The sequence below is a fragment of the Gasterosteus aculeatus genome, chromosome 21 (assembly GCF_964276395.1).
Source record: "Gasterosteus aculeatus chromosome 21, fGasAcu3.hap1.1, whole genome shotgun sequence".
NCBI classification, from domain to species: Eukaryota; Metazoa; Chordata; class Actinopteri; order Perciformes; family Gasterosteidae; genus Gasterosteus; species Gasterosteus aculeatus.
Genome location: NC_135708.1, coordinates 8586903 through 8610218, shown reverse-complemented (window position 1 = coordinate 8610218; position 23316 = coordinate 8586903). Strand labels below are relative to the sequence as shown.

General features: G+C 43.1%; 1 protein-coding gene across 1 annotated transcript; it reads right to left on the bottom strand.

Moving 5' to 3' along the window:
* Window positions 1-480: 480 nt before the first annotated feature.
* mkxa (mohawk homeobox a) lies at window positions 481-22595 on the bottom strand. Its single transcript, XM_040167738.2, is given in 8 exon segments — window positions 481-3123; window positions 3261-3294; window positions 13281-13643; window positions 16059-16212; window positions 18587-18746; window positions 20953-21169; window positions 21172-21207; window positions 22376-22595. Coding segments are annotated over 8 exon segments (1389 nt in total). The 3' UTR covers window positions 481-2918.
* Between the last annotated feature and the right edge of the window lie 721 nt (window positions 22596-23316).

Genomic DNA, 23316 nt, shown 5'->3' with positions numbered 1-23316 from the left:
AGATTTTTTTATATTAAAATTTAAATATAAAACTAAATGTAATGGGAAAGGGTTGGTTTGTAGAGACAATAGTCTCCAAATTGTCAGTTCCTCATGGTTCTGCAAAGTGCTTTAGCATCTTACGCTAATTGTTTTGATCTACGGCCTGGACTTTAAATGCTTTACGTTAAGTCTCGTTGCATACATCGACCTCTTTCTCTTTCTTTTTCACAAATAAAAATCATTGTACGCTTTAGAGAGTCAGCAGTTAGCTAGTGAACATTTTTCTAGTGAAATATTTAGCAGCTTAAGAGACAGAATTAGAATTAGTTCATTCATAGACCAAAATTACATCCCCTGATCTAGGGGATATAAAAATGTGCTATTTTTTGGTAACAGGTTAATCATTAATAAGGTGATGATATGGTGTGTTCACCCCCCCAAAAAATGCAAAAATCAAGGGCTAGTGGAAATGAACATTAACAAATAGGCCAACACAAGTTTCTTTGCATTTCATTCAGAGGTTTATTTATTCATTATTTGCTTTGATCAAGTAACAACATTTTTATAAAAAGAAATTTGTATATGAGAGCAACTTGGACAATACAAGGAGATATGCATTTGGTCATTGGATTGAAAATCCAGTCTCTAGCAAAACAAACAAAAAGGAAAATTCAATTCAATTTATATAACTTAACAATAAAAAAACAAACTATGGTCACCCCTTTGTTTTTACAAAGTGTGCAATAATAATTTATAGGCTTTAATACATACCAATATCTTTCGATTTGTCTGTATGGTTGTGAAAGCGGGCTCGACAAAGTCCTGGCCGTGGAAAATCTCTTTGATAGAGCTGGTGTCGTTGTTGAGAAAAGAGTGCAGATAGGAACAACAAAGAATGCACTGTTGCCTCTGAAGCTTCCTTTTCTCGCACTTTCTCTTGCCAGCGAGCGGGTATTGTGTGAGGGTCGCGAGTGGTCCAGAGGTGCGATTAGAAACACAAGGAGCGGGCCGGCACTACCCCGCAGCTACCCTGCCAGGATCAGGTGTATAAAAAACACATGTGGGAGCCCAGAACCCCTGCTGCATCAGCAAATAGTGCCTGGGGATTGGCCAGTGCGATTGATTTCATTACTCCTCCATAAGCACGCTAACAGGAATAACACAGGGTTTTCCTTCATTGCTTTTACTTCTCATCACCTCTATGTGAAATCTATCAATGGAGGCTGTATGTTTGTGAAAACCAATAACTGTACCAAGTGCAGCTTCTTTTTCTTTTTTTAACAGTTTGCACATTCAAGACATAAAAAAGGTTAAAAAGTCACTTTGCGCAGCTTTACTCCTTCTCAAAGTCCTTACCATAAACACAGTATTGGTTGTCAAAAAAAAAAGAACTGCACAATTTATGGAGTGTACATTTTGACACACATAAACAGTACCTTAAAGATGTACATACAATTAAAAAGTCAGAATAGAGAGCCTACTTTAAGTTCTCCCAACTAAATTCCCCCGGTTTGTGAAGTTGGCACCGTCCAGCACGAATGTTTACAACATATGAACCGTACACAAGTCCTTACCAGAAACGAGATTCTTTCCATTTGATGACAAAAGAAGCTCTTACGGTTAAGTGAAACCAAGTACGACGTCTTCATCAAAAACAAAACGACCACACATGTACAGATTGACAATAACAAACACTTTGAACACTTGCTTGGCTGACAAAAAGATAATACTGAAATGTATTTTTGAAGACAAACAAAAAAAGGAAAGGCGAGGGGGAGAAAGTCAAACTTTTAAGTCTGTCCTCTGGCTTTTTGTAAACAGCAATTTGGATGTAATGCTAAACAGCTGAAAGGGCTGGGGATCAAAAGGCTGGGGGGGGGTCTGATCGTGACTCTTTTTTCCTTTTTCTTTTCCTTCACTTCGGACTATCTTGTTTTGAGCACAAACATGTGAAAATGCAACACAGTCAACATAAAACACTGATAATGCAGAGCAACAACATCCCTTTTAGGTCATGGCATTCGTCTGTCAGAAGAAATACTGTACTGAGCCTTAAAGTGTGCCCTTCGGTCTACGTACATCCGTGCCACTGCTGGAGTCGGGGGCGCGATTTCATTTGGGTCCAGCTGAGCACTTAAGCAGCCCAGATAAGAACGGAATCCTTCACTGGGTAATGAAATCCAAGGCCGACATGTGGACAATGGGATCTGCTGCTCACGTTAGGGCATCGTATCTACGTATCTGACGGTTATTGTTGAGAGGTTGACTGAGACTAAACAGTGTACAGTCAAAACGAATACTCCAGTCAAAATAAGCACAACTCCTTCAGGGGTTTACTGTCGGGTATTTATTCAAGAGAGTTTGTGTTCGTGTATGTGTGTGTGCTATTTGAGTTCAGTGCCTCAGATGGTGAGCTCATTCAGTCCTTAAGGCACTAGGCTGCTGTGTATGGGGAGTTTCCATTCAGAAAAACGCTCCCTGAATCACGACTGTGACTCTAAACCTTGTAAAATATCCCAAAGAGGCACCTCATTGACCACAGTCGGGCCAGTTATTTGCCTAAACAACAAAGGCACTTTTGGTCAAAACACAAATTTTCGTAGCATAAAAAGGAGAAATAAAAAAAAATCTGACTCATCAAAAATAAGTTAACATTTCAAAAGTGTCTTATTTTAGGAAATACTTTAGAAAAACTCTTTGTCTGTCAACCCAGCATAGAAAATGATGGCCAAAGCCTCCTTTGCACTACTTCAGGCACCAATTACAACCAAAAACGATGGTTTCTCTGATGTTTTTGTTCCACACTTCCTCGCCTCAAACAGACCCCTCCCTACACAAACAGTTCTCTTTTCACTTCCTTGGGAGTTTATGTGGCGAGTAGGCTGAAACAGGAATGTCTGCTGGTTTGCATAGAGAGATGGGAGGATGACGTCAGGCTAATATTTCTGCATCAGCGGCACTTTAACAGTCTTGATCTCTGCTATATGGGAGGACTTCTGGATGATGCAGCTGGTGGTCCCGGAGGCGCCGTCCTTCCCCTGCGCCAAGTTGGTCAAGGCCATGGCGGCGTTGATCTCTCTCCAGTACGTCTCGTCTTTGCCCTTCACTCGCTCCTTCTGCACAGCTCCGCCGCCGTTGCCGCTAAGGATCAGAGCAACGTGCGAACATGCGCAGGAAAGAACAAAACAGAGAGCGGAGAGTTAGAGTTCAGGTTCAGCTTGTAATGAGGGAGAAAGAGGATTGGATCTGGGTTGCAAGGTAACAGGAAGTCCACTCACTTGTCATATTTACTTGATCCATGGTCTGTGGTTTCTGAAAGTTCAAGAAGAGAAACGGTTGGTTTTGCAGAGTTCTCTGGGGTCAGTGATTCATTGAACTCAAGCTGAACATACAGGCTAAGAATGTGTGTGTGTGTGTGTGCATGGTTTTGTGTGAGGTCTGTACTGTAAGTGTACACCCGGTCCAGTGCAAACATGTGTTGCTCTGTTTTCTCTCTTGACGAAGAGGTTGGACAAAAAGGACACTTTGTAAGAAGCCGTCGAGAAACAAGGTGACTAATAAGATTGAGTTGAAAGATGTTTCTTATGACTCATGAACTCCATTCCCTAATTTTTTGTATTAAAACAAATGGGCTCTGGCCAACGTAATCGAGTTGTCTGAGGAAATCAGATCGAAAATGCGTAAAAGATTTGAATGGGAATGAAAAGTGAGTCAGTGAGAGGAAGATGGATGTCTGCTCTCTTTCTTTCTTTTTCTCTCTATCTCATATGTGAAACATTAGTGGGGAATAGCAAAGTCATTAAACAATGAAACCAAACTTCTCTTCAGGGCAACCAGTGTGTTTACTTCAGTATGCGGCGTAGAGAAAGACCGTGTCCATGTGTTGGTCTGTGTGCGTGGGTTAATTTGCGCGTGTGTTTGCGCCGAACCTGTCTTCTGTCTCGCTTCCAGCTCTTGGTACGTTTTGCCCGACAGTGACTACGATGACAGAGGCTTGGCTTTTCATGAGGCATTAAAAGAGCATCTGGATTTCCTTGCCGTGCAACCTCCTGGCGCTCACTTTAAGTAAACTAAACAAACAGCTCCGGTCCTGTGAGCAACAAGGTATAGATGGCTTTAGATCATTCAATCGTGGGCAAATTGTCTTCAATTTTCACTTTCAGTCCAAAAAGCTTGTCTTAAATTCTACCTATTCTAGCAGACGCCCCTGCGGGTATCACCGACCTCTTGCTTCCTCCACGCTACAATGCCAAGTAAAGTGAACGTCTTAACCTGAGCTACTGTTCTAACGAGCCCCTCTTTGCCCCACCATTACTGCAACGCAACATTTAACGTGCGTTACCGACCGTTCCCTCCAGCTCACACAAATCTGCATCCCTTTATTTCCATTGGAATTTCTTTCCCCATGATTGTCAGAAAAAGAGATTTAGCTTTGTTGGACAGCCACGCAGAGTTCCAAAACTGCCAAACTCCTGCGGAGTAGGAGTAAGCAAACCAGAGATTTTACTGCTCTGCTTTGTCCCCCCAAACCTCACCAAACCCATTCATAGACTTTCCAAAGACCTAGATATAGTGTTCGGGCCTTCGCGAGCTGCCATAAGCGCCTAATTACTCCCAACGCCTTGCTCTGTTCCAACCGTGTTTTCCCGAAATCTTACCAAGTAGCTTGACCTGCACTGAAAGCACTTTGCAAGGCCCCGGGCTAATATGGGCCCGATTACGAAATTTCCTGTATTTTTCCAGTTTGCTTGGGTAATAGGTGTATTCCACAGAGAGAGATGAGCAATTTTCTTCTGTTGGTGATCCTTATGCAGGAGAAAAGAGGAATGAGTGAATGTGTGAGAGAGGAATGAGGACATGATGATCCAGAAAGTACACACGATAGAATGAGACCTCAGGTTTTAGTGCGTCAAAGCGTTCCAAGCGAACCCTAACATTCTCGTCTGGCTACAAGTCCCCACTGACCTTTCCTTCCCTCCGCCGCTATCTTTCTTCATCAGGGAAGCGAGAACCTTTCCCTTAATTAATAGTTCTTTGATCCTTCGTCTTCTGTCCTCCACTTGTCCTTCACCTTGCTGCAGCAATTCCACTATATTACCACGATGATCCAGGTACCCAGAAACAGACCAATCTCATCCATTCCATTCCCTCCATGTTTTAATAAGGACTGTCTCTGTGCTATGTCGAGAATAAGCACCTCTTTTTAAAAAAGAGGTGTTATCCATCGCTTTAAGCTGCTCAGTTCTGGGTATTTTTTAGTCTTATATATTTAACAGGTCTGCTTTGGCTTACATTAAACAATCAAAGGCATCCTCTCTGCGCTCTATCTCCATCTCGTTTCTTGATTGATGCTAGTGCTGAGAAGAAGATTGACCGGGAGTCATATAATGCCCCTCTGTCCACAATAACAGCTCTATAAGCCATTTAAACAGTTTTCCCATGTTTCTTATTCTCCCACAAAATAGAAGAGCTCAGTGTTTAGGGGTACAGCATCAAAATGCCATTTTGTCGTCTTTACGTCAACAGCTTTGAGTGTTTCGAGTATGCGTGAGAAAGGTCCAGATGAAGAAAGGCCTTTGGGACCCGTAGGACCACAGAATCTGGAGATGCACCACTGCATAAAAAAACTCCAATTCCAAAGCTCTCAGACTAAAACTCAGAATTATAAAAACAAAAGCCGTTCCAAAGACTCAAAAAATCGGCATTAACTCACAGAGGACCCTTTATTATTTTATCTGTCTTTTTTCCTTGATTTTTTTTTTGCTTTACTACTGAGCATGCACACTACTGTGCTGTTGCCTTTGGGCTCCATTGACGATGGGGTTTCGCAGACCGCCCTGGGGTAAAAGTAAGAAGTTTGATTGTTTCTGGCGTCTCGCTGGGAGTCGAAAAATACTAGCTCACTCAACATTACTGCAGGATAATGGGAGGAGAGCAATAAGATAGCAAAAAGAAAAGGAAAAGAAAAAGAAAATCAAGAAAAAAAGACTAGTTTTAACAAATCTAGGTTAAAAATTATAGAAAACAATCAGGTACTGACAAAGAATACAGGGAGTGAGCTTACACCTGTTCTGTAGCCTGAGGAGAGTGGTTGACTATCATCATTACCATCTGGTGCTGTTGTTAGCAACATACATCAATAAACAAGGCCGGTGCTGTTGCAAAAACCAAGGGCTGAGCCGAATTAGGCAGACAAATAAACACACAGACACACACCACACACACACTCACACACACACACACATTTTATATGACATTCATGTCTCAGTTGTTGGTCTAATCCAGAGTGACCTAGAATAAGTGTCAATTCATAGGTCACTAAAACCCATGTTGCCAAAAATAAGTCTTTAGTGGCTTAACAATGTTCCCATGACTAGAAAACAACCGAATAAATGTTTATAAATACAGCTGGTCTGGAGGAAGAATAGAATTTTAAAGGCATCATCTGGTAAAAATGTGTTTGTTTGCTTTCTTTCTGAGGGCTAAATAAAATGATTGATAACAATATAATCTGGGTTGAAAGAAAATCAGCATATCCCCCCCGCCAAAATATCTGACATCCCTCCACTTTGTAAGCTGCTTACGATAAAAGCATGTTAAGTCCATAAATGTCAAAAATTGATTTTACAAAATCTCAACTCAAGGATCTCTAAGCTTTTTCGTTATCACAAAAATAGACTCCCCCGAGATGAAGACGACTATGCCAACTTTATCTGCTGACGGTCAGAAGAACAAAGCTAAAAAGTAAAGAAGAAAAGTTGGTACCCCTTCTTCATAAAGTAAGGTTTGCAGTTTGGTTAACAATGATTTATAACTAGTCCATTCATAATATGAAATGTTAAAAAGTCATTCAAGCAGTTCTACTCTTTCTATTGAGTCATCCAAAGAAAATTTGATGTCATTGATAAAATCCAGAGGGTTGCAGTTTGCAAATGTCAATAAATGACTTCATAAATGAAGAGCAGCTACAAAGGAGAAGACCTGCTGGAGGAGAGTAAACAGGCGGAGAGTCACTTTAACCGCCTGGCAACTGAAAGGAGCTTCTCAAAAAAGAATTTGGACACTACTTATTTAAGGACCACTAAATGATGTAATAGCAATTACTGCAGCAATTAGATCTAACTCAAAAACCCTCTATAAAAGGAGGCTGATTAGAAAGTGGAAATAAAATGTTGCTGCTGCTGGGTAGGAGGTGAAATGCATTTACTCCAACCACAATGAGGAGGACTTGGAAACACACACACACACAAAACACTTGCACACACACACTAATCCAAACTCAATTGTTGAAGCACGGAAGCAATTTGACTGACTGACCGCTGACCGTTACAGAACAGGTGATCATGATAACAGCTCCCCGGCTCCTCTGAGCTCTGAGGACAGACAATCGAGGTCGGAGCCTCATGGCAACGTGCATTGATGGTATCTTTGCTTTGACACCAACCCAAGCCACAGTCGTCAGTGTGAGGTGCAATGCGGAGCGATCGCTTACTGCTTTTGGGCCTCAAGACCATTCGTTTTTATGTATTTCTTTAATGATCTGTGCTTTTGTTAATGTCAAGGAAAGTCTGTAAATGAAGTTAGAGATGCCTTGGCACTGCACTGCCTTGAGCTATGCCAACCCGTTCATATTATCCGTATTTCCCTCCCCGTCTGTCTGTACGGGTGGCTTTAGAAGTCGGAGGCTCCAAAGAACCAAACTGTCAATTCCACTGCGTAGGCCAAAGACATCATACGCTGCCTTCTCCTTTTGCCCCGACGACACTTGCATCACTTAAAAAATATTGAATAATTAGCTCTCACTCTATTAAACAGAACATACAAACAGTGACAGAGCCAGACCGATACTGAGCCGCTGCCCAAAAAGGACTTTCCCATCCCCTGCCATTCTTTTTCTTTCTTGTCTTTTTTCCACGTCTGGCCGGCAGATGACACATGTGTGTGTGTGTGTGTGTGTGTGTGTGTGTGTGTGTGTGGCTGCGGTTAGGGGCAGATAACTGAGATCCAGCAATGAGGATTACACTTTGTGTCTTCTCGCTGGATGTAGAAATAATAACAGTGTTTCAGATGTTTAAAAGCTGCCAGGATGTCATTGTGTTTACGAGTGCCAGTAAACAGAGTGTAATCAGGGCCCCCATTAAATCCGCCAAAATGAGAAGAGCGTCTCGACGAAGAAGTAAATACGTTGTCATTATGAGTGTGTGTGTGTGTGTGTGTGTGTGTGTGTGTGTGTGTGTGTGTGTGTGTGTGTGTGTGTGTGTGTGTGTGTGTGTGTGTGAGTGAGTGTCTTCTTTTACGTCTGTGTGTGTTTGCAGACTGCTGGGGTGTCAAATAAAAAAAGGACGAAATCGGCTCATCGAGAGGAATCAGGGGATTGGGGATTTGGCGCGACAATCAAAAGAAGTACACAGCGATAGAATAAGAGGGGCTTGTACTTCAAATACTGACTGCATGGCAATGGGGGCTGATGACGAACAGATGAGCCATTTTACCACAGCAGGTACAAAAGGGACAAAAAGTGGGCTGGCTATTTTCCAACGTCGAAGCCACTGCACCAGTAGCTTGTGGGGAAAGATGTTTGTTGGCTGCGGTGAACAGAACACACACACACATTAGTGGGGGGAGGGAAAAAAACAACAAGTAAACATTATTCCGATTTTTAAGTGTTTTCAGGTGCCCAAAAATATCCTCTTTTTTGCCCCCGGGAGCTGGAGGCTAAATGATATGTTTGCTCTGCACTCACTGCATCATTATGTTGCAATTCTTCACAGTGGTGGGGCTGAATTGCCCTCTTACACTCATAGGGGATTTCTGTGTGTTTTTTTCTGTGTGTGTGTGTCCCCCGTGTCCTCGCGATGTCACACCTCTGCTCTCTCATTAAACCTCTCTCTGCTCTCCTCTGTCCCGTGGGAAAACGATGGCAGCCTATTGTTCTAGATGTGGCTGGGCTTTAAAAGTGGAAACAATTTGTGTTTTATACAGACCGGGGCGGTGCGACTCGGTTTCCCTGACTGGGCAGGCAGCTGTGTGCTCTGAATCTGATGAGCCGATTGTGTGTATGTGTGTGTGTGTGTCCCTCAGAGTCTTTGCTTGCTGATGATTTAAAAACGATCAGGTCGAGAGGGCTCATTATTCTGTTGGGGCGTTGCATATAAACAGTGTTTGTCTGTTAACACTTCTCCAGAGGGACGACGCCAGTATGAACACCATCTCAGTCCTGTGCTGTCCTCTCCGCTTTCACCTCGCACCCAGCATCTGCTTAGTGGTCGGAAGCCAATATCCCATCTTACTGGTCCACCTTTCCATTGAGCTACGGAGTTACGTACCGATGGGCAAACACAGACACGTGCTATGAAGGTATATTTGTGTCTTTATTACCCAAACAAAAACAAATCTTTTGAGAGATTTATTTATTTGAGAGATTTATTGCAAAAATCAAGTTTGTAATAAAAAATATATAAACTGAGAATTTGCTTATGAAACTAGAAAATTTGCCTGCAAATATGAAAATAAAACAACCTTTGTCCTCGAAACATAAACCTTTTTGTTTGGGTATTAAAAACACAAATATTCCTTATGTGCACCAGTGGAAGGAGAGCGTGAAAAGCGTCCACATCCCCCATTGTCCATCCGTCCATCCATCTACACCCTCCCAAAGCTGATAACCTATACTGACATTTAATCAAAAACAATGTAGATGGACACACACCTCAGTGGCTTTAGCGCAAGACTGAATATAAATAATATGCCCAAGAACACATAAATCCCAATGCTGTTCTTTAACAAAGTGAGTCCTGGTTTTTAAGGCAGATTTCCCTCTTCTCTCTATCTTCAGCGGAAGTACAATATCATACATGCTCACTCTCACTTCTTCCAACCCCAGACGCCGTGTCTCTAGCTCATAGCCACCGCGCTCTTTCTCCTCCCAACAGGGCACTGCTGGAGAAGCTCAACTCCAGATCTGGGTGGAACAAGCACCTCCCTCTCCTCTCATCTCCACACTGATTCCTAAAGCCCAACCTGAACGCAGAGTCTTGCAAACACTGCAGTCTTGGAACAACATCCCCCGAACCCCCATACCCTCCCTCTGTCTTCGCTTTCTCCTTTCCTCTGGTAAAACTGTGGAAAGACCAAATTGAAGCCAATCTAACCACATCTCTGGAGTCCTCATCAATCACTGCTGGGGAGTGGCTCATTGTCACTGAGCGCCAGGCATTGTCTTTTGCCGCTGCACCTTAGCCTGCAGTATTTTTTTTCCATTCACCTAGACGACTCCAGAGATCATCAAGTGCCACCGAACTCTCAAGGATTCAATAACTGTCTGGCAGTCATTGGGACCTAATTCTGGAAAGGCCCTGAAGATCTCATCAAAAACACTGTTTTCATTTAAAGTATTACCAAGAAAATAGTGTTGAGCAATGAGTGATTAAGAAATATGTCGATGAAAAACTGAAGGAACAAGACTTTGTTGTATGACCAAGAATCTCTGACTTGAATGTTGGCTGATGCAGAGTGCACAGACTAAATTAATAAGTTCATAGTCATTTTGGCCCTTTGAACAGCTTCTATGACCCAGGACTTTTCAGCTAACGCCACCATGAGCTACCGTTCTTGTCAACAATAGCATTTACCTCACAGAGACACTAACATAACAGTAGAGTTGGACAGATATCTACAGTAACTGTATCTTGCAGGTGGCGCCTGCCTTGCTTTGAGGTGTCCATGCTCTTCCACATCAGTAGAAGAATTGGCAAGCATTTTTCACTCAGCAGTAACCAGAGACCATTAAGCAGAAACCCTGCGAAAATGGTGTCAACATAGTGTAAAACCTCGGACCGTGATCCCCCAGTCTCCGTCCGCAGACACGGTGGGAGTTATTTGATTCATAATGATCTATATGATATCGGTGGGGGCGAAATTTGGCAAGGAGCGAGAAAGAAAACACTGAGCTAGATTCCTGTCATTTAATATCCCATTAAAGGGTGATTTGGCATGAAGCCCCTGGCATGTGTGATGGAATTCTACTGCTCCTTGTGTTCAATGAAATTCCCCACAGGTTTGGGACTGTAGGTGTGGGTGCATGTGTGGTGTTTGTACTGGATGTGTATGCGTGCCGGATAATGGTACATGACTGTGAGTGTGTGTGTGTGAGAGAGAGAGAGAGAGAGAGAGAGTTCTTTTAAGCCAGCAGAAGTGTAGTTTTCCACACTCTCCATCTCCTGCCACGTCTGACTGCCCTCTGTAGTCACAGATAACATTGTGGGCTCAGGCTTTAGGCCACAACAGCCAACTGGCCCATTAATGAACTTTTAGCCAATGGGATGATGGTTGCAAGGCACACCACTTTTGCTTTGGCCAATCCCAACGTTTTAGAGGGCCGGGATTCGTCAAAAGAATGTGCCAAGAGTATGTGCTCCTTTGAAATGATTTTCCTCCCTGCTGACTGAAATTCTGAGGTATTTTGTCAACGTCAAATGTGAGGAGAACATTCACGTTGCTTGAATCTGATCCATACTTTTTTTTTTCTCACTTTCAGATCACAGATATATATTTTTATTTTGTTTTCATGAACACTTTCAGACCATATGGAAAAGAAGAATGCGTTCACTACAAAAATATAGCCATAGGAGAAAAAAAAATAGATTAAGAGGAAATGATGCAAACCCAAGCTTAAAACGATTCCTCTCTGCCTCCCTCTTCCATTTGCGCAGTCTGTGTCGGCGAGATCAGATGTGGAATTAAAATTTGATTTTGTCATTTCTTTGTTGCATTGAACCGGCCGATCGGATCGGTGGTCCCCAGCAGGTGTTTCGATCCCATGAGTCATGAACACCGCTTTGGAAAGCTTTCCATGTGGACTCAAAAGCCTCTCTTGCATGTAACAGAGTAACACTACAGTAAAAGTGCCAGAGTCCGAGAAATCCATGAGGTCAGCGCCAAAAAATGATATTACCATAGAGATAAAATAGTTACTCTGAATTGAAAACAGCAGGCCAGCCAGGTGAATTAATCCCTTTTTGGAGATTTCTCTTATTAAAATCTGGTAGAGAGGGAGTTACAAGTCTCACTTGGTTTATCCTTCTCTTTCTTCCTTTCTCCATCTGTGAGTCCCAGCAGGTGCTTGGATGTGAAAAAGCCTGATGTTGGTTTAGGTCAGAGGGTTTCAAGTTCTTCAATCAGGAGGATTGTAACCGTCACAGCCATTAATGCATTTTTGATCTCACACACACAGCATTGACACACAAGCACACACACACACACACACACACACACACACACACACACACACACACACACACACACACACACACACACAGACTCTCCTTCTTGCTCAGATAATATAAAACACATTTGTCTTAAAGAGGAGTGTTGAATGGAACACAATAAAATCTGCTCTTAGGGGCCAGTGCCCCGTCACATTACAACTTCAAAACCAGAACCCCCCAGTTTAGACGAGCTGCGAGATGAAAGTTTACTGATTCAGGATTTAGTCGGTTCCACAGCACCTAACATCTTTTCAAATTGTGCCATTTCTTTTCTTTTTACCTTTAAAAAAAGAAAAGAAATGGCACAATTTGCTGGTTATAATTGATTTAAAAAGTCCATCTTAAAATGAACTGTAGAATAACAAAGAATAAAATAATCCAAATGGATTTTTTCAACAGTGTTGAAAACCAGAAACGGAATACCTTTTTACAGATCACACACGTGGAGCCTGCCGATACACAAATACATCGCTTGTTTGCCTTGCCCACACGCTCGCTCAGCGGGACCTTATTGCAGGATCAAAGGCATGCCAAACAGTAGTCTGAAAGTGAGCGTGTTCCACATGGCCTTGTTGTGTCTGGCCCGCTTTGAGCCTGGTCAGAGGAGCTGTCTAGGGGGAATTCTTTCTCTGCTCGGCTGGATTGGGTGAGAGACAGCCAGTGCTCTTGTGTAAGACTGTTGAGAGTGTAGTAAGAGGACATGAGCTCCTCCGCTGTGGATATGTCGTGTGTTCCTGTTTTAGTGTTTTAAATGCAATGAAAACATTTTTCTTTTCAAAGGCTAGGGACCCGCTTTACTGCATCTCCATTTCAGGAATCCAAAGAATCCCATGCAGCAACACCAAACACCAACACACCAGTGTAAAATATAGAAAGGCGGACTGTTGCAAATAATAGACCAGCTGCAAGAATTAAAACAAAATGTGCAGATGGGAGGGGGACGAAAAAAGAACACAAGTGAGGGATGTTGTATGAGTGTGTGTACGAGTTAGACTCTCGAAGGGAAAGAATGTGAGAAATGTGGCTCCTTACCAGCCCGATAAACAAAGTTTGCCTCAGCCTCGGAGGAGGACGGCGAGAGCAGTTCATCGTCATACTCATTGGAGCTGAAGGAGCCGGAGTGGTTCCTCTTGCGGGCGTCCATGACGGCGTTAGCCACCATGACGTGGCGCAGCGAGTCGTTCAGGTAACGGTGCAGCAGGCTGCTCTTGTACTTGGGCGGAGACACATAGTCCTCAGCCAGCGAGGCGGCTGAGCGCAGCCCCGCTCCCATGCCCATGCTCATACCCATGGCCATGCCCACCATGGAGGAGCCCTCCTTCTTGATCACGCTCTGGTACATGGGCTTGTGGAGCTCCTCGGGGCCGTTCTGTGACCTCTGAGGGTTGTCCCCATCTATACCATCATGGGGGAAAATTAGAGAAAGAAAATATAAGTTGCATTGCAGGAATACATTTTATGAAGCAAATTGCATCTTTCCGGGTATTTGTCTTGCGTAAGTGTTGAATGATTTAAAATGTTCATTATTGCACAGTGATTACAGTCATTTTTAGTTTGTTAGTTATTACATGTATTCATGACCATTGAGCCTCCTTGTATTCATAACCAGCACCTGTAAATACTCTACTAAATATATTTTCAAATATTTTAATAGACATGTCAATACAGGTTAATCATTTTTCAAAATACTATAAAATCTAAAAAAATTCAACTTATTTTAAATCAGTTGCTGATAGCAATCAATTCAATTCAATTCATTTTATTTTGTATACAGTAGCCCGAAATCGCAAATTACAAATTTGCCTGAGAGGGCTTTACAGTCTGTACACATACGACATCCTCTGTTCCGAAACCCAATCACACACATATACTTCAACGCTTCTCCAGTTTAGATCAAACTACCTTCTTCACATTGCTCTCCACAGACTCACTCTGGTTATTTTTTAGCTAATCTTGAATCTAAAGACCAGGGCAGGGAGATTTCCACCTGGCGCTCCTGCCCTCCTGCTGGCATCGCCTCAAGAGCAGAAAGCCCAGCGGAGACTTAAGATGCATTACCAAACCATAACGTAGCCTACTTCCTCTCCATCAAGACCACATTGCCCCTCTATCCCCCTGCAGAAATAAATAATTCCCAGGGTGCTCAGCCGCCAAAGAGATTGAATAAAGAAAAGGTCTCTACCTGATGAAAGAAAATCGGGTGGGGGGGGCCGAGAAAACACTGAACTGAAAAAACAGATATCCTTTGGCAAGGGGGGGGAAATCAGGGAGAAGTTCACTCGGGTATCAGCCCCTGCCAAGACTATAATTTTGTAATTTGGGCAGGATAGACTTTTGATTCAGTCTGGGACCAATTAAAAAGATAGCTGCCATATATCAGAAACACATGGAGGTAGCATACTCACTCTCATTCCCCGGTGCAGTCTAAGTTACAATTCAGCGACTGCTTTAGCACCCCTGTGACAAACCACCCGAGCAATAATAAATCCAATTGTTATAATCACATAATACTGTCCTTTTAGCTCTGGGTCCGCCACCTTATGAAATAAAACTTCCTGACAAGATGGCTTTGTAGGTTTCCGCTACAGGTCAAATGCAAAAAATGTTGCTCACTTTGGCCTGCTACTGTAACTCCAAAACAAGGTGGGCCATTTCATGACAGTTGAAGGAATGTATGCCGAGTCAGTGGGGTCAGGTCCGGGCCCCATAAACAGTCTTGTGGAACAACAAGCATTGGCTTAAATACATAATGGGCCGCTTCATAACCATAATGTGAAAGGGAGAAGAGTTTGGGAGATATACACAGCCTCTGGTGGTACAGTGGCCTGTGGTGGACACAATGCAAACACCATTCACTCATTCCTTTTAACCGCATGCTCAGCCAAAAAATGTAATTAGAGATTGCTGACACCACAGCACTCTTCCTTTCTGTTCATTCTCTATAGGTACGTTTTAATTCTTTCGTTTTTTTGTTTTGTTCCCAGGCCATGTTTGCAGTGCTGTTAGTGAGTAGAAAAAGCCAGTGGCTGTAAATACACAGCTAGCAGAGAGCTACTCATTTTCAATTGTAGGCTGGGAGACAGCGGGGTGTCCTAATGACAGCGTGTCGCGGCCCGTCGGCCTCGGCGTCTCCCGGCTAAATCACACACTCGCCATTTTCATACACCACCAATGTAGGATGTGCACAGAGGGAGACACCCCGGCCTGGCTGCATTTCACGTTTACATAATTCTGTATGTAAATTCCGGGGGCACAAGAAGTATGATGTAAGGAGATTATCCCTGTACAAAGAGCATCAGGTTCACGCCTGACCGACTTATAACCGGCGTCTGAAGGGATCATCAATCAGATTGAGGGATGGAGCAATAAATTAAATGGTTTTCCACCCCGCCTATAAAACAAGCGCATATGTTAAATCCTTCCGATAGAACAAATGAAATGGTTCAGATGAAGAATTAGTTCCAAGTCCGTACTACAAGCAACACTGAAAAAGAGCTTATCCGGCTGTTGTTCTAAATAAATAAGGAAATTAATGAGGTCCTTAGTATTACATCGGGCAAAACAACTCGTTCGTAAGGAAACCCATTTAAGGGGAATGAGAGGCTGTTTGCATGTGTTATCCCACAGGACCAAGAGATCATTTTATTTATCACCCTCTTTGACTCCTGTATGACTCCAAAACAAGTGCTCTTAGTCAGATGACCACCAGCCGCTGTAACTCAGCGAACCTCTTGAGTAGTCAACCTGTGATATGGGCGGTTTGTGCTATGTCAGGGTGGAATGGAACTTGGAGGTGCAGTCAAGCCGTACCGTCTGAGCAGCTGTCCTCGCTGCTGACGCTCAGCCTCTCTGCGTTGCCCTGGACATACTTGTTGTAGAGCTTGATCCTGAGCGCCCAGCTCAGGTCCGGCTGCCTCACCGTGTTCTTCAATCGCCTCCTGGCATTGGCAAACCAGTTGGACACCTAAGAGAAAGGGGGGAAAAAAGAAGCAAATCGAAACATGTGTTATTGTTTGGACTGCACACACTTCCAAGTCCAAAGTAAACGTCTGCTCTCTGCCTGCCATCAGTCTCCCTCTGGGAAACCGGTGAGAGGCCGAGGCAAAAGACAGAAGCAGAGTCAGGTTGCAGAGCGGCTCCTTGGAACAGCTTTAAGAAACATCCCAGATGCTCCAGAGAGACACACCAGCATGTATCTTTTCTGTATCAACGCCATGTAGACACATTTAACACCCAGCAAGCTCTGGGGGGCCAGCGAAACAACAACATTTCATTCACTAATGTTCCGACCGACATGTACCTCTCCCAGTGCTTATTCTGGATGAGCACAGACTTCCTCCAATAATACATTTTTTCCACCACTGTCTTCAAGATGCAATAAAAGAGACACTTGAGCCGTCGCTCTTCTTTTCACTGGGAAAAGAGACCATTAGATGTTATACTAGAATAACTTTTCATGCTCAATAGACTTCGAGCAGCTTATGAAGGGGCTGGGACCGGGGCCTTATGCTAGAATACTTATATTTCTGATCCCCTCTTGCAGTATCGTGTTTCTCGTTAACTAAGACCGTCCCACATCGCTTTTGTCTCGGGCCCAGTGCTGTGGCACTCCAGAGGAAAGGCGGCATATAGTACATGGGACTCACCCGGAGGGAGAGAGAGAGAGAGGTGAGGAATTGCCCCGCTAATGAGGAACCGGAGGAAGGATGGCTTTCAATGTGGTGAGAGGAGAGGGAAAGGATGGCACGCCTGCTCAGATGACACCCAGGGAGATACAAATAAAGGAGGGAGGACGTGGCCGCCAAACCAGCCCTTTCACCCGTGGCAGGTCTGTACTGTGTGTACCGTAGAGGGAGACGGCATGCAGGCACGCCAATGGATTTCAACGGTGATGGAGGGATGGCACCAGCGCATGAACAATTTACAACATTGAGATGGGGGGAAAATGGGCTGTTTTGCTCAAACATGACAGATTTAGTCGCTTCAAACACCTGGTGCCAGGTGGGTGTTTCCAGGAAAAATTGTGCAGGAAGCGACTTGTTGTACCTTACTGCCGGTTTGTTTGGGCGACACAGTGGACAAAATGGGTTGTTTTTAAGCTTCGTAGGCAAAGAGAATAATGCCACATTGGACTGCAACTAACTATTATTTTCCTATTCAATCACTTGTAATCATTTCAGAGACTATCACTATAACAACTTTTCAAAAAGTCGCTATTCATCAAGTCGTTGCACTACAAAAAGACAAACTTCATAAAATAAAAAGAAGCCCTAAACAAAACCTAAAAAGCAAAAGAATCTGACAAACGTGCCCACAGAAGAAGAGTGACCTCCCTCATGCTGGAAAATGTGGTGAGAATTATTTACCAGCCTGTCATTACCCTCATTCACTGACCTTTGACACTGCTGCTGGTATTTGAGCGTCAGTTTGAATGTGTGTGTGTGGGGTTGTGTGAAAGTGTGTGTGTTCGCAGCACAGCATCCCGGTGTCCGATACAAAGCATTCCTCTGCACTCTGCTCGCTCTCACCAAAACAAACACCTCCACCAGGCTCCCAAAATGAGTACCAGATTAAGCATCATGGCCCGCGGCCCGAAAAAGCCGCCGCAGACTCATATCAGTGACCTTGTCAGCCAGATGATACTGTACACACACAGCTGGGAGCACCAGATACAAAACACACACACATCCATCACCGGGGTTTCTTCTTAGTGGTCATTTTCGTTAGTCGCTGAAGCCACGTTGTTCACTGTACTCTCGTATTATCAATCGAGGTTGCAGGGGCATATAAGTAAGATTTATTTATAACAACACCCACGCTAGCAGTGTAGTGTAACGGGAGGCCTAGGGATAAATATGAGGATTTAGGAGACAGACAAAACTAAGTTTATTTTTCAGTATTTTCTCATGAAATTCTGAATGGCTTTAATGTCTCTACATTTGACAATACAATGAAATAAAACACGTTTTGGCCAAAGTAGAGGGCCCATAAGTCAAAGAGGTTGAGAACACCTGGCTCGGTATGCAATGCCAATTTGATTTAGAGTAACTTTGTCACATTTGAGAAATATAAAAAAAGAACGCACAGAATTCCCAATTTGAGAGTAAGTAGAAATAATATTAACCACTGCTCAAGAGCTGAAACATAAACAGCTCAAGATGTAAAAACCCTTTTTACTCATGTTCCTATTTGCGCATCTAAGAAAAAAATCCACTTCTTACGCAACCACAGACATTATATTATACTTTTCCCCTCGCTGATCATGCCTGCATGAACACTGAAAAATACCTCCTTTTTTTCTCTTTCCTCGTCACCTGAAATGACTGAAGCAGACTAACCTGGACCAGGGTCATTTGCGAGCCGAGGGCCAGCAGGATTTTCTCCGTCTTGGTAGGGTAGGGGTTGTCTCGGTGCTTGTAGAGCCACTGCTTGAGCGGCCGCGCCATGTCCTGCAGGGCCTGGCGCTTGTGTCGTACTTTACCGCCGCTGGGACGACCGCTGTGGAGGAATCGGGAATAATGTCAGACAAGTCCCAGGCTATTATATAGGTAATATACATTAAACATACATAGTCCATCTGGATATATACTGTATCATGGGACACATTTTGGGGGATTCTTTTCATCTAAACCTGAACTTTTAGCTCTTTCTATCTACCACATTCATTCATTTTGTTATTATTACCAATTTAAATGTAAAATCCACCAATAAATGCAGGACATAGTCTTCCTATAGAGTTATTTGAAATGAACTCATTCTGCATTTATCAGAAACATCCTGTCATTCATTATATCAGGATAAAATGTTGGTAACACAATTTATCATTTTCACAAATAAAAGTAGAATCTGGTTTGGACAGGGTTGCATTGTTTATCACAGTGAACCACACAATATTGTGCATCTGCAAGTGGAGTGCTGAGGTTGAAGGAGGTTATGACACATAAAGTGAACACTCGGAATATTTCCTCACACCAAACACTGCAATTAAGCTACGAGATTTGGAATGAGAGAGGGAGAGAAAGACACAGAGAGAGAGAGAGAGAGAGAGAGAGAGAGAGAGAGAGAGAGAGAGAGAGAGAGAGAGAGAGAGAGAGAGAGAGAGAGAGAAAGAGAGAGAGAGTGTGTGGGGTGGGAGGGGGGCAGGGAAACCTGCTGTTTATTTTTCCTTGCGTGTCCCACAAACCAGAGCGTTGCAATGGCACAAACAGAAAACACAGACGCACATTTCTGGGATCAACATTTCACACCCGGAGAAGCGGATCAAGAACAACGAAGCCCGGTCACAGTCGCAGGAAAGCCACGACGGACTGATACAAAAAACTCTAACTATACTTCTTACCACACAAAAAAGTACTATAACACATGTCCACAACATGCTATAATTAAAAAAAAATCCCACTCGGAAAATTAAAAAATATTCCCCAAAATCCCAAATGAGAAACGCAGTGCCCGCTCTTGGAATACTCGCACGATATCACACAAGATAAAACGAGCACAAAATATCATGAACACAATAAATGTCTTATTACGTATACTTATTACGGTGAGGAATATTAACATGTCCTATTCATGTCTGCAGCGGTCTGATTGCGTCTCACCTTATCTGGAGGTTCTGTGAACCTGTAGATGTCAGTATGGTGCTGTGCTCCGCTTCTCCCTATGTGACATTTTTCAGTGTAACCTTAAGTCTGCCTGAGGTTCATGTTCTACAAATATTTTGCTTGTAATCTAGATCGGTATGAACATCCGAAAGGACATTTTACTCCATGTCCTGAACTTTGGTTTAAACACACGCACACACGTTAAATGTTGTTCATTAGCACAGATGCTTCCCTGGAGTCAACAACACGCACGAGTCCACCGACTCATAATATTCTTTGTTGTTGAATATCACTCCCTGAAGAGGGTTCTGAAGGTTAAAGCTATGATATCTCGATATCTCTCTCTCTCTCTGGTTTCCAATAAACATGAACATAACACATAACAAATAATAAACTGGCTGTGTTTTCTTAGACCTGCTGCCAGACATACAGAGAATACAAAATATGTATTCAAAAACATACTCAACCCTTGTGTGATTGACTAGGCCACACAGAGAGTTGAAGGGCAAATGTATATATTGGAAACAGATGGAGACGTCTATAAGACACGCTACTGAACACGGCAGACCTACTTATTAATTCTAAGATTAGCTGTGAACATCAACACATAAATGAGGACCAGATTTAGAAAGGGTGAATATTAATTATATGATTCATCAGATCCGGTTGCATTAAAGCCACATGCAACAGTCAGACTGGATAACCAAATGTAAGGCTTGAGATGTGAAGCATCTTGTTGGAGCGTAAATATATGAGGTCTGTGCGTAAAAGCGCAATTTAGCCTATCTGCAGAAATATTTTATCAATCCAAAATATACTTATTATATGATTATTATTATTATAAGTCAATGTGCTCTAGCATATCACCAATGTAATTATGGGATAATTTGACCATGGAAGTCCTATCTGAGCTTGACATTTCTTATCCCGTCTTCATTTTGCGCACAAGGTGGAGAGATAAAACCGGAGTTCAGATAAGAAACGCCTCATTGTTACCCTCTCTCTCGGCGTGCTGACATGTGCTGAGTGAAGATATCCCTCATCGGTAGCGCCAGTTTATCCACGTGTTAATTAAAGCCACATATGCGTTAAACGAAACATACCCGCTCCTCCTGTGTCTCATGGCCTGGTTGTCTCTGATCGTCTGGTTGCTGGAAAGGAGGTCTGGATGTTGACCGTCGATGACTTCTAGATAATTTCTGCTGCTCATCTCCACCTCTTTCGCCTTCTCCTCAAACAGGACCTGGCTGCTCAGTTTGTTAAACACGATGGTGTTCATCTTTGGCCAAATATTCCCCCCGATTAGAAAATGAAAAATAGTTTATCCTCAGATTTGTCCCAGCGTCCACGTTTCTCTCCTGTGGAATAAGTGTGGATATTTTACAAACAGGGTATTAATATGTACATCATATATGTATGCATAAAACATAAATCAACAGCTTCCCTGCAGTGTGATTATTCTTCCCCTCACTGCGTGCTGCCTGCACATGCATAGAACGAACGCGCCTGCAAACTGTCTCGAGCTGAGCGGGTCCGTGCGTAACTGCGCTGTTGTGGTGCGTCATTATAAGGTCTCTCTTTGTAAACATTCCCATCTGTAATTCCAATTCCTATCAAGGGATTTGTGTGGAGCCTAATATCTCCAGGCATCAGTTCGTTAACGGATCATGTAAAGGAGCAAACCATAAAATGTCGAATGATTATCAGTGCAAACAGCAGGTCCATCATGACTTTTATTGGTGAGTACGTTTGATTGTACTCGAGTCCAATGACAATAAAACGTGCAATAAACCCTCATCACAACCTAAATATTATTTTCCAGCTCAGTTTAAAACCTGATTTTTATATATGCGACACAATTTCACTCATTTCTATTTCGTACATCTTTACTTGAGTTTTAACTTGTTTGATGGAACATATAATTTACTGCCGTAAATGTGGGCCACAGACTCGGTGGTTTAGGTTGTAAAAACTGGATTTGAGATTTCATTTTTTTATATGTGTTTTATAATTCCAGTTCAAGCATCCTGTATATTTCTGTTCTGCCTCCTCTGCGCTGCGGTGCACTCTACAAAAAAAACCCAAATGGTTTATTTTTGTCGGTGCTGTCCCTTATTAAATGCCAAACAAATAAACCCCGCACGTTCCACAATGTGACATTTTGTTTTTCTCTTCACTTTCAATTTGGAATGGCTCTGCGGCAGGTTGAATGTGGAATTTGTCACGGGGAGCGTCGCGCAGTGAGGCAGTGCCGTCAGCACACTGTTTACCCAGGACCATGTAGTGATGAAATACACACAAACAAAAATCATGATGCTAGTGGGTCCAAAAATATATTATATTAAGGCATAAATACATGGACACAGCAGGCTACTGTCCATTCAAAGTTGTGTAAACTGGCGGATCTTTCTCCACATCCCTGACTCCGACCCTTAATAACCCGAGTACTATTTGAAAGTTGAGCCTATCGGTCCATTCCTAAAAAAAACCCATCTATGACTGTGTCAGTGTATGTCAGTCGGTTACCTGTCCGCGGCCCCTCATGCGTCTCTTTGCCGTGTAGAACAATAATCCTGTTTCCAGTCGCGCATTCCCTGCTCACATGTTCCTGTCCTGAGATCCTGAGCTCAAACCACACGGACCGCCGTCTCCTCCTCTGATTTATCCGCGCCGCCCGGGACTCTGAATATCTCACCCTACTCGTGTTTCCTAGCACACGGCCCCAGCTTGCGAACATACTCGGCATGGTCTACGCCAGTTTCGGGGCCGGGGGCCGGCGGAGGGAGAGAGAGGGAGGGAGGCATCACCCTGCGAAAAAAAAGGTGGGCTGTCTAAATCACTAATTCCAAGGTGGAGTCTGATAATGTTGCTTTTTATTGAAACAAATGTATTTCAGCTGCCATGGGAAAACACCTCCTTCTCACAGAGGTAATGGCTCTATTATCAATACGGTTTGACACGTTGAAGTAGTTAGCAGGCTAATTAACGACTTGAATAAAAAGGCCATTAAACATTCACTAGTGTTTACGTGGTCAGTTACAAGCCCTTAAAGATTTATTTAAATTTGTGATTTTTTTTAACGAAAGTTCCAATTGAGTCCTGTGCATCTTTGTTGACTTTTTTGTGTCACTTTGTAATCATGCAGAACCTGCCTTAGCTGATGCCGCTGATGCTGATGATTTATTGTGGAAAATTAGAACAATTTTACATGCATTGAAATTAGCTTTTGGGGCCGTTTGGGGTCCCACTTGGTAATCCAGCCTCACCGCCCAGCTATTTAATCTGGTCTATTTGACCAAAAAGTGAAACATCAGACACCATTCAAGTCTTCTTGCCACATTTGCAGGATTTGTGACTTTGCCTACAGAGGAAATAAAGGTCCTTTGTTGAAGCAACATTTTTTTCAGTTGCTGCAGTGCGCATGGACTATGCGATACCCACCGTCTGCTGCAGGCACACTTTACACC